This window comes from Sinocyclocheilus rhinocerous, unplaced genomic scaffold, assembly GCF_001515625.1.
Source record: "Sinocyclocheilus rhinocerous isolate Xijiao unplaced genomic scaffold, SAMN03320098_v1.1 scaffold994, whole genome shotgun sequence".
In the NCBI taxonomy this organism is placed as follows: domain Eukaryota; kingdom Metazoa; phylum Chordata; class Actinopteri; order Cypriniformes; family Cyprinidae; genus Sinocyclocheilus; species Sinocyclocheilus rhinocerous.
Window position 1 is genome coordinate 158,254 of NW_015655381.1, and position 12,591 is coordinate 170,844.

At 37.2% G+C, this 12,591-nt stretch overlaps 1 protein-coding gene across 1 annotated transcript in view; it reads left to right on the forward strand.

The window, feature by feature from the left end:
- Window positions 1-5,377: 5,377 nt before the first annotated feature.
- The window catches only part of LOC107717964 (membrane-associated guanylate kinase, WW and PDZ domain-containing protein 1-like), a 145,338-nt gene continuing 138,124 nt past the window's right edge, over window positions 5,378-12,591 (forward strand). Inside the window, exon 1 of the mRNA XM_016524873.1 lies at window positions 5,378-6,190. Coding sequence (XP_016380359.1) covers window positions 5,893-6,190 — 298 coding nt within the window. The 5' untranslated portion in view covers window positions 5,378-5,892. The remainder of the gene's footprint in view (window positions 6,191-12,591) is intronic.

Sequence of the window (12,591 nt, forward strand, 5' to 3'; positions counted from 1 at the left end):
ATGTATATTATTATATTATATTATATTATATTATATTATATTATATTATATTATAAAGGTTACCTCACCAAGGCTGCATTTATTTTAAATACAAAAATTACAGTAAAAACTGTAATATTTAAATAATTTAATAATTTAAAATAACTTTAATTTTTTTTAATCTTTAATATATGGTAGAATAATTTTAATATGGTGATTCTGTGTTCAAGAAACGTTTTTATTTTTTCAAATTAGGACTTGGAAAGAAGTTGCGCTACTTAATATTTTGTGGAAACTGACATATTTTTCAGCTTTTTTCTGACAGTAAGTTCAAAAGAACATCATTTATTTTAAATAGAATTATTTTGTACACATGTATACATTTAATGTCACTTTTGATCAATTTAATGTGTCCTTGCTGAACAAAAGTATTAATTTATTTGAAATAAACGAATGAATAAATAAGTAAATAAATAATTAATTAAAATAAAGAGAAAATACATAAAAAAAGAAAATAAAAAAGTCATAATTTGGAAGATAATGACTATTTTTGTAAGTCGGGGAGTCTTTGAAAGCCTGGAATGCTACAGTATGCAGTGTAAGTCTGTGTATAGTTTTTTCACTTTCCTTTGTTCAAATATTTATAAAAGCTATCAAACATTAAATATCTTGTTTTTATTTCACTGTGTCATAGTCAGTACAACACATTTGTTGACTTTGAGTTGCTATATACAGTGTGTCAGGAACAATGTCATCATTTTCAAATGATACAATCCAGATACAGAATCAATGAGCACAAGCGGAAACATTTGGTGCATACAGTGCATCTCAACAGGGCCACTCTTAGAAGATTATTCATCATCTAATGTTAGTCCACCTAAACCGTTTGCTATTTAGTTGAGTTTTTTTTAACCAAATCACCATTGTTGTTTAACGTAGAATAAGGTATTAGGGGCAGAAGTGTGGCCCTTGATCAGAGTGATGTTTTTGATCTCAGGTTTCTTTTCCACAAAAGTGCTTCATTATAGACACATTTGTTTCAGTGTGGCCTAATATTCACCTCATGTTTGTGTGTCACACCTAAAATCTCCCCTACCATTTTATAAGGTTGCAAAATTAGCATTTAAAGGGTACAAAGTCCTCGTCTTGCATAATCACATTCAGTATATTGTGTCTAACTCACAGGCCAGTCAGGGTTGTGCGCTTACTGTAATTCATTCACTCACTCATGCTCCAAAAGAGGAGGAAAGGATCAAAAATGCAGTATAATTTGTAGGTAATATTGTTATTGAAACTGATCACAGCAGAATGGAGCTCATCCTTCCACATCACTTTCAAAGCATTCCTGCAGTCTCAGAGGAAGCTGACACTGGAACCATATAAAGTAGGTCAGCTGATAAATTACATAATAAATGAATTCTAAATAAATACATTTCAAATAGATTAAAAAATCATTGGACTGACATATTGCATGATATGCCAGCATGCTTATCTTGTGTTCATCGACTGAGATCGAGAAGGGGGTTGGGAGAGAAAAATGTATATAGTTCGCCCTCTGCAATAGGGGCTGCTTGCAGGAAGGAATGGAAAGGCAGATGGAATCAAATGAAAAGGAGAAACAGGGGTCACAGTCACTGCGCATCAGCCACTCGGACTTAAATGACGTGTTCTGGCAGGGAGGTTTGTGGTAGAAGGCCAGCAGTGAGAAAGTCCTGTACTGGGGCCACACTGCATGTTCTGGAGCTGTTCCAGCTTCTACAGGAGCTTGCTGGTTAGAAACACACATATAGACATGCTACACATGCACATAGAGAGCAGGAGGGTCTCTTATAAAGCTGCGGTTTACTGAATCTGTACACCACACAAAGTGGGTGGTGAGGAGCAAAAGCCAAAGCTGAACTGAAGCCTTAGTATAAGCAGATTTAAAGGGACTGTTTACCCCCCCAAATTCTGTCAACATTTACATGCAGTAAAGGAACAAATTTCACATGTTAAATGTAAGTTGTCATTGATATTGACGACGAAAAGTACAAAGCAAAACATCAAAATGTAAGCAAGAATAAATTAATACGTGAATAACATGAAAAGCCTGATTATCAAAGAAATATGCTAAATATATATTGTCACATGATGATCGAGTTATACATAAAAGGAAAGGAGATAAAGGTACTAATATAAACACTTTAGGTACTAATATGTACTTTTAAAGTACTAATATAGGTCCTTTAAGGTACTTCTATGTAACATTTAGGGGTAAAAGATGCACCTTTTAGCTTTTGTACTTCAGGGTACCACTCCAGTGACAACTTTGTACCTTTTTTCTGATAGTGTAAGCCACAGGAAACCGAGCAAAAATATTTTTCTCATTATTTGTCCATGTACACACACACTCTCAAGGTCAAATGGCTAAGCAAGGTCACAAATTTCACATCTAGACATTTACCATTCCTCTTCAAACAGTAACATCAAGCATAAGACCAGCAGTTAAATTAAAACAGAACAAAAGGCTTTTCTTCATCTTGTTTGTTGGGTGTAACCTATCAGGGCTGATTCCAATGTCCATCCATGCTTAGAGTGAAAGTTTATTTAGAATACCGCACATATCACTGTGAAGGGACCATTTGGGTTTAATAGAATAGTTTTGCATGCACCCCTTCTCATCTAGTCACCAATGAATTCCAACAGGGATTTTTTTTTAGATGTAGCTGTGCTTTGATAATGACGTTCAAAGAAGGATTAATTTTCCAAAATGAATCATTCCAAAAATCAAACTGGACTTAAAAAATAGAGAGACGAAAAAAAAAAGCTAATTCTTTTAATCCATCCACTGAAGAGCTTTAAGGGATCATATTTCTGACCAAAGGATGTTTGAAGGGTTTTATGGTACTTTCCAGCAATTGGATAGCACTCAGAGTGCATTTATGTTAAGCTAATGAACAGGATTGCAGCCACAGAGAAAGAGAGACAAAGAATAAGACTGAAGAAGAGCAAAGGCCTTCAAATTGAGCAACTAGTCAGCTGGTTACATAATGAAGATTATGCAGCAAGAGTGAGGCTGACATCATTCATGTGTTTACTTGGAGGCCCTAAATACACAGTTTACATTAATGTTCCCTTATCTATATTATTTTAATTTGCCATATTACATTTATTAGAAAGCTATTTACTCAGTTTTCACTCTTGTGTTCAGGCCCTAAAGAGTAAAATACAATACTGATGCTGTATATAACAACACATGAAATAATAACTGATAATCAACGTTTTTGTCTGATTCCGGTAAAACTGATTTACAAAACCTATGCATTGTAGTTAAAATATTTTATTTAAATGATTCAAATTTATGATACATTTTTAATATGCACTCAGTAGTTTTTTTTGTAATACTTACACCTATAGTGTGAATGCAGCACTCAACACTATGCCAAATCACTTTAATCAAAAATATATATTTATTTGCCCTGCATTTTGTGACTATGAGAGATTACACAAAAGTGGTATGTCACAGTTTTATGTTTGTTTTTCTTCTCCATCTCTCCTCTCTGCAAGAAGAGGTCAATAGGTAATTTTTTCATTATAGATGAGGACATACTGCTTGCCAAAACCCTAAGCAATGACTGAACAGCACTGAACTAGTGAATATCATGCCATGGACTGCAAAATCTGTATAGGCAATATGTAAGATAGCGATGCTTGTCACAAGCCGAGTACAGTTACAATTAGTACAAATGTAGGCTATTAAATATTGCTTTTAGATGCTTTTTAAATGTCAAACCCAGCTAGAAACTAAAATAAATAAACATGCAGAAACCTGATTTGAGAGTTCACAATGGGATTGTGTGGTGAACGAGTAATGCTGCACAAATAGGCTAATGTACTTGTTACGTATCCGGTCCATGAACTTCCGTCTGCTAGCCATCAGAGGTCACCCTTTCCATTTTCATTGACTCTCGCACGACACACTGTTGCATATCACCCCGGACTACATATCCCATCATTCATTGCACTGATTGCATGGCGTGAACGCGGCGAGCGTCTGATAGCTCCGCTGACGACTGGAGGAGAACTTGCATGGTTTAAGCTTAAAAGCACTCTGTTTCCTGTCCCATCCAGGCCAATGGTTGGCGTCTCCAGGGAGAAGGAGTACTTTGAATGTTATTTTTAGGATCAGAGAGCTCATTTGCTTTTCCCAAGGTGAACCGCAAAGCCCATTTGATCACGACGACGGCCCTTCACGTGTCAGGCTGTAACATGCTGTCAGACAAACACATGCAGGAAAAATACTGTATGACTACTGACACAGATGAGAAAGTGACAGTGGTGAAGAAAATACAGTGTACTTGAAAAGAGACTTACATTATGTAAAAATCCTTCAATTTACAAAGAACTAATGGAATGGTTGATCATGACAATATTGACACTGCTAAAAATAATTATATGGCTTGATGTTTTAACATCTGGTACACATACCAATACTGCAGCCTTGTAGATACCGATGCCAATCCAATACCAGTACTGTTTTTTTTTAATCTTGATCAGTATAGAATAACTACCCATTTTAAATTAATTTCGCTCATTATAAATTAAGAGAACAGAAAAACAAAACAGAAAAACACAAAAATATTATATACAATCTAAAAATTATAATATAATAACATTATATATTTTACATAATAGTATAGAACATTTTATAATGTGAAAATCTTAAATACAACAATAATTTTGTAAAAATACTGCTATTACTGCTACATCTGCAAATGTAATTATGAACAATACATTTGTGATATTACTGCATAAATATATAGACACTATAAACAACGTTTCGGAGAATATGGTACAATTGTTTTTAGGACAACAGACATGTTAGGCAGGTCGAACCTGAATAACAAGGGTGAACCCCTATGCTAGGCTAAATTTCTACACAAACCAACTCCTGGCAAACAGATACAACTGGCTGTGCAAGAGTGTAGGAAACAAATTCCTGTCTTTTAAACAGCAAGTCTTAAACATAGACTAACAAAGACAAAAAGTCTACATTTGAAAATCTTTCATGATTTATTGCTCAGGCCCAGTACAGTGATTCTGGAGATGATTTCAATTAATCTCATTACAATTAACCAGTTTTTAGATGCTGACTATAGCCTCGTGTAAAATCCAGGTGCGATTATTCATACATGTCTGTGTTTGCATTTATTTATTGCAGCATTTGAAAGATATATAATGTGGGAGATATTTAATCAAGAGTTTCCAGAAATCGCCTTAGGGTCGTAAATATTATTAACGTCTAATTGACGGACTTTAGGACCTGGTGATGGACGCAGTGAGGATTCCCTCAAGAGGCCGAAGGGAAATAGTGCGCATGCGCGCACGTTACATTCGCTCCATCCCTGGTTGCGAGCAGGCAGAACAGGATGAAATGTATCAAAGCAGACGTCAACGCTGTACCTGTTTAAAGGAGCCGGGAACCAGGAGGAAACGTTCATCGACATAGTCTGTGCGCCAAGGAAAACTGCGAGAATTTTACTTGGAAGTGTTTTAGAAAAAAAACTAACTATTTTGGAAACAGCTTAAGACTTAAAGAAGTGTAGTTAGAGAGGTTTATGAAATTAAAACACAAGCAGATGAGCGCAACCGAGAGGATTACAGGGGAAAGATGTTAAAAAGATGAGGAAAACAATACAGGCTAATTATTAGAGAAGCGGTCGGAGTGGGAATTTCATTTGGTGAACAGCCGGACAATGGCTTGATTTGTTTTTTTCTTTCTTTTTTGGGCTGCGAAGAAGCTGCATTCATGACCGAGGAGACGGAAAAGAAACTTTACCGCGTGTGCGTGGGATATTTCATTCTATGAAACTATTTCGCTTTCTCGTCTGTTAGCGGAACCACCTGTTTCTGGACGGATTTTCTTGATTCATCATGTCCAAAGTGGTACAGAAAAAGAATCACTGGACCACCAAAGTTAACGAGTGCACGATCTCTAAGGACGCCCGCGGCGAGCTGAACGTGCAGCTGCTCGGCGGTGCGGAGAACGGTGAGTTCGCCTATATCGGACACGTTAACGGGAATGCCGTACAGTACAGACATGGGAAAGTGTCCGAGGGGGAATTACTGCTGGAAGTGGAGACGCTCTCTGTCTCTGGATTGCCGCTGTATGATGTGCTGACAGTGATCAAGAACTGCAAGGGACCTATTAGGTTGAAAACTGTGAGGCAAGGTAAGAAGAGTGCCTTAATCTAACTTGTTTTCCCCCTGTTATGTATTTCCTGTAAACAAATCATTAAGGAATTGTTTCCCAAGTACCAGCTATGCATGAAAATATTGCATAATTTACTATTTGGGTGACTTGGCTAAGTAGAGATAGACCTAATTATTTAGTTTTAATTATTTTGTCATTAGACTGCAACAATAATAACATAATATAATATTATAAATATATTTTTATTTACACAATATTTGTTTATATATATATATAATATTTATTTAATTTAATTAATTTATTTTATAGTTGCATGGCTGTTGCTAAAATTCACAGACAAGACCAAAGTTTCATGGGTCAATTCACAAGACCTGGGTTGTGCGTCCCTGAAAAAAAGGGCCTGAGCAGCAGTACTAGTATTATTATTATTTTTTATATTTATGCTGTTACATTTCAGATTTTTTGCACATTTATTTTCATCTTTGTTTTGGACTGCATGTAATGCATTTCTTAATTACGAGTGAATGAATCTCTTTTCTTAAGCATTGTGAAACTTTTTGCCCCAGGTTAAGTCAAGTTGAAATAAGTGTAACTTGACAAAATCCATTTCGTGGAAGGTCTGATATTCTGAAGACCCTTTGCAGATGCTCTTTGATAAGTTTAAAGCATGCCTCACTAAATAAAATCACATGTGATGCCGTTTTTCACGTTTCTAAGCCCATTCGTCATTTCTTTCGCTTTAATCCTTTATGAGGAGTTGATGAGTGAGCCGTAATTCCCAGGTAAAGGCCCTACAGACTGTCCATTGTGCTGAAGCTGTGGTGACTCCCCACAGGGCTCTGCCTCATCACATGGTTTGAGTTATACTGCTCGCCCTGCTCTGTATGCTTCTGCCTATTTCACCAAATGACTAAAGACAATATCAGGAAATCAGCCAATCAACTCGGTCTGCATTCCCAGAGCACTACTGGGCCCAGCTCCAGCTCTCTTTCTCTCTCTCATACACACCGCATATACATTCTGGTGTTGAGTTTCACTGTTTATAATCTATCATGCTGTCTGGGAATTATGAAAATGTTTTTGGCAACAAATGCCATCTGTTTCTGAGTTTGTCAACAAAGTCTTAATTTTTTTTGTCTTGAACAGGCTGATGATCTCAGACTCCCCATGCTTTAGACTTGTAGGATGAATTATTGATATGAAATGCATTAAGCTGAGCTTAAAGTGAATTTTGTGTGGTTCAAGACTTCATACGCTCTTGTCCATACAAGCTGCTGTGGGTCTTCATGCCAGTCATGTGGCCTTTTTCATTTTTGTGGGCCATTATTATTTACATTGTCTAATAATGAGCTCACAGCCCATCCATAACCTTCAGCACAGTTAATGCAGCACACAACAAATTCATTTATTAATCTTCATTGATTTTTACATTAAGACACTCAGTCCTGTGGTGACCTCACTAACAGTCTGTGCCCTGGCAGCTCTCTCTGGAGGTAATATGTAATAGGAATACCTTTCAACGCTGTTGTATTGATCGATGGAATAAGCCTGTTACTCTTCAGCTGAGAAAACAGTGTTATCGGTAATGTCAGCAAAGTTGTGGCACTTAGAGCGAAAGTTACATGGGATGGAAGTTTTGGACGTCTTAAAGTGAGGAAAAATTAATGGGTCAATGACATGATACTCATTTTTTGTTTAATTTACTAGTTTATTTAAAAATGCAATGCAGTTCGTACATACAATGACATGAATGTCTTCTTTGAAAAGCATCTTTTATACTTTATTGAATTAAATTATTTGACTTTTTTTTTTTTTTACTTTTTGGATCCTTTGCAGTGAATGGGTGCCGTCAGAATGAGAGTTCAATCAGTTGATAAAAACATCACAGTAATCCTCCGGTAATACACACAAATACAGTCCATCAATTAATGTCTTGTGAAGTGAAAAGCTGTGTTTGTAATAAACAAATTCATAATTAAGACGTTTTTAATGAGTCCTCTATCCATAATATTGCTTTCTACAGTGGAAAAAGTAATCTTGTCAGAATTAGAAGAGAAATGTGAACAGATCAAGCAAAAACGTGTCTGTGTCTGTGTGAGAGGGCAACAGGGGATGAACTTTTTTACTGGTGGAAGCATTATTAGATTCATATTTTGGGCAGAAGCAACAGGTTAAAGTCGTGTAGATTACTTGTGGATTATTGTGATGTTTTTATCAGCTGTTTGGACTCTCATTCTGACGGCACCCATTCATGTAATGATGTAATGCTAAATTTCTCCAATTCTGCTCTGATGAACAAACAAACTCATTTACATCTTTTCCAGACTGGCTGTTGACTTGTTATCATGATGCATTTCACAGCAGGACAATTTATCCTGTATCAGATTTCTCTAAACAAATGCTGATCCTAGATCAGTTTCCCACTCTGAGCTGCTTTCTATAGGGGTGGAATGACACACTGCTCTACATCTCTCTGTCTGGGAGCTTCTGTGTGGGATTTGACATCGGGCTGGATTAGGCTATGCCTGGGGAGAAAATGCATGTGTGTATTTTGCATGTCCACAGCCTCGGTTTGCACAGGGATAATGCTAATCTATCCTAAACCAATATAAAGGGCACTGTGAAATGCCATTAAGCCAGTGGTCAGGGGCTACCATGAAGGTATTTAGTGTCTGGATCACATCAGGCTGTCGAAGCTGTGCCCTTACTTTCTGCATGCATTTCTATTGTATGCGTAGTCAAATTTCAGTCCTGCTGCATTTCACATTGTATATCAAACACAATTCCTTTTCATATATACACATTGTAGGTTTTTATATGGCCGGCTGATAGATTTACTGCAGTGTAAATGAGCTGAAGGGAGGGGAGGAGGCCTCAGTGGGTAGATTTCATGTGGAAGTGTTTATTTCCTTTCCCTGAGTTCAGTTTAAACATCTGTGTTCTTCAGGAGAAAGAGAGGAACACACTTTGCTTCCTATCATGGTCGGTGAGTCAGGACCACTTAAAACAATGAGGAAAGCTACCCATTCTTTCAGTGCCCCAAGAAAGGAAAGACCAGTAAAGAAGGAAAGACCAGTAAAGGAGTACTAAATGAATGAACAAATGATCTCAACCACACATTTGTGCATCCACCTATGATAATGCAAAAAAAATAAAAATTGTACAGTAAGGTGCAACTGATTAAGGTGTAGAACGTAATTCTTTAGTTAGGTCTATGAGACTTTTATTGTAAAAATAACAGCTGAACATTTTAGTATCAATACAGTAATGCATCTCTGTTGGTCATGAGGTTTAAAAGGACAGTTTTATTTAGTATTGTGGTTCTCAAACAGGGGCCGGAGCCCACTAGGGGGCCTCAACAAACTTTCAAGGGGCTGCAAGATGACTCAAAAGTATTTAAGTTATTAAATTAATATATTAAAATAAAATAATCTAAATTAAAATGCTAAAATCAAGATGTAAAATTAATCCTGTTTATTTTGATTTCCCTCAATAACTATAGTTTTTATTAAACACACTGTTCTTAAAACTTCTGGAGTCACAAAATAAATTGTGGTTCATTAATTTAATATCAGGGCTCCGAGTTTCTGTTAGTAAAAGTTTGAAAACGAGCAGCTTTGTCATAATGACAGCAGAAATATTTGTTGGACAACAGGTGACCTTCGAGTCAAAAAAGTTGAGAACCACAGATTCAGCTAAAGCAATTTATTAGCTGTTGTGAATCAAGTGTTGACCGTGTCTATAAATGGGTTTTGAAGGTAGAGAGGAATCCAGCTGTTCTGATAGTGTTCGGATCGGGGATGAGGAATTCACTCACTGACCACAACCTAGAGATACCAGGACCCTGTACAAGGAGTTTTACTCCAAAAAAATCAGACCTTTCCCATCCAAGCATGATGTTGTGGAGCACAAATGCGTATGACAGAGAGTTTTTCTTTGCAATGTGGTCAGTTAAGTTCATTGACCTGGAAGGCGTTATCATTGACAAACCTAGCTGAATGTTAAAAATACTAAAAAACAAAACAAAAGCAGATCTCTGTACCTTTCATTGGTAAGCTTAAACTTGACACAGAAGACATTTGAAAAGTCAAATGGTTTGTGATAGTGTTGCTGATGATATCGCCAAGGGGTAATAAAGGTCTTCATATAAATCAACAGGACCTCTGCATTCTGCTCACTCAAACATTGGCTTTTTTATTAATATAAGTGGTAACTAATGGGAATTGGTTACACTAGTGTTTGTATTGTATGACCGTTCCAGGGCAAAAGCACTTTTTCCCTCAAGCTATGTGTTTCCACGGGGAGAGCTTCCGACCAACTGGGCTAATGAGGTCTTGTGACTTACTGCTGCTGGTGTGACACTACTGACATGTGGAGGATGCCATACAGAATTTCGCTGATCAAATTGGATGTTACTGTGCCAGTATCAGAGAGCATTTCTTCAATGCTCATGTGATGTGGCCCCCCCGCTATCAGACTCACAAAACTTATGTTGCCTTCTTGCTTGGCACTTGAAAAGCTGACCTACATTGTCTCATGCATGACATGGAACAAACTGTGTTAATTATCTGACCGTTCTGTTTCTTATGAATGTTTCCACCCCAGAGTACAAAAAGAAAAGGGTAATTGCTACTTTTTCCTTGTAATTGTGACGTTGTCACTCAATACCGATAGTTTCTTACAAATGGGATAGTTTCTGGGCAGTCAGTTGGGCAGTCGTGGCCTAATGTTAGAGAGTCGGACTTGTAACACAAAGGTCGCTGGTTAGAGTCTCGGTACCGGCAGGGATTGTAGGTGGGGAGAGTGAATGACCAGGGCTCTCTTCCACCTTCAATACTATGACTGAGGTGAGACCCTTGAGCAAGGCACCGAACCCCCACCTGCTCCCCATTAAAGTTTCTACATTATATTTAGTACTAGCTTATCAGTGGTGACTATCTCAATTTGATGTCCATATGGCAGAAATGCACGGTAAAAATCAAGCAGTTAGTTAATGTCATGTAATCAAACAGACGGTGAACACTATTAACAGCAATGGTAATATGTTGCGATCAAACTTACAGCAAAATTTGGTAGTTTTGTATGTTGTCTGAGGGTTGAGGTGTGTTCACTACTCACTGCTGTGTGTGTACACTTGGATGGGTTAAATTCCAAGTATGGGACACCATACTTGGCTACACGTCATGTCACTTATTTCTTATTTTAATCTTTTAATCTGACAATTATTAGTTTCATTTTTTACTCTTAAAATGGCAATGGGCTTTTTCTTTCCTGTTATAAGAGTGTGTCAGTGTTGGAGATTATAGTGATTACTTCCATTCAAGCCCAGGTTGCCAAAGAGATGAGCAAACATTCAGCTGAATGTCAGATACTCAGAGCTGGTGTGTGTTCAGTGATATGTCAACAGCTTACCTGTCTCAATAGAGGCTTCTGGGGAAGGCCTGGGGTGGCTCTTAGATAAAACTCTTTCGTCTTTGTTTTTCTGCTTACTTTTCTCAAGATCTCACATTTAAATACCCAAACATAAATACTGAAGCAAAAGCCTGTGAAATCTGATATCTCTCTTTTTTTTTAAATCTCATTCTTATGTTATCCGGGCTCTTTCTCTTTGTTCTGCTGTTGTTTTTTCTTTCAGTTTAATCTGAGCTTAAACAGCACTTTTGTTTATTGGTAAAATAATCATTGCAATCCTATTCGCAATGCTTTTGTCATTCTCCAGTTAGTGATGCTGCCCCACATTTCACAACATCACAGTCAAGGCGTCCAGCAAGCCATACAAGCTTGGTTAGTGCTTATGAGAGATTTTAGAATTTTAATTTTTTTTAATTATTTAATATTTCTGGTCCAGTTTTCTGTTAATAGGCACAGTCTGGCTGGATTGTCAACCAGTCACACAAGAACTGAAAGGAAGTGAAAGATTTGTGATTTCTGAATCAGCAGATGCTTTGAAAGGCAAACAAGCCTGTAGTGAGTGATGGCTATTGGAGCATTTCACTTTTGCTGGATGGCTGAATAAATCAGCATCTGTCAGCTGTGAATCTGTGAATCAGTTTCAAAAGTTGTGCATGGGTTTCATCGGTTTATATTAAGCAGATTTATAGCTAAAACCTGGCCTTTATTGCTGTTATTCTGACACATGGAGCTCTTGGATAAGGATGAGAATTGCACAAATTTAAAGGTGAAATATCATGAAAATCTGACTTTTCCAGGTTTTAAGTGCTATAATCAGGTCCCCGGTGCATCTACCAACCAAGGAAACGTGAAAAAGATTAACCCACTAACTCTGTTTTGGGAAGCCTTTTTCTGCAAGCGTCTGAGAAAACGAGCGCATCTGATTTCGCTTCCTTGGTGACGTGGCAAAGGGATCTCATTATAATATTACCGCTCCTTAATCTGTAAGTTTACACCCACGGCGCCGT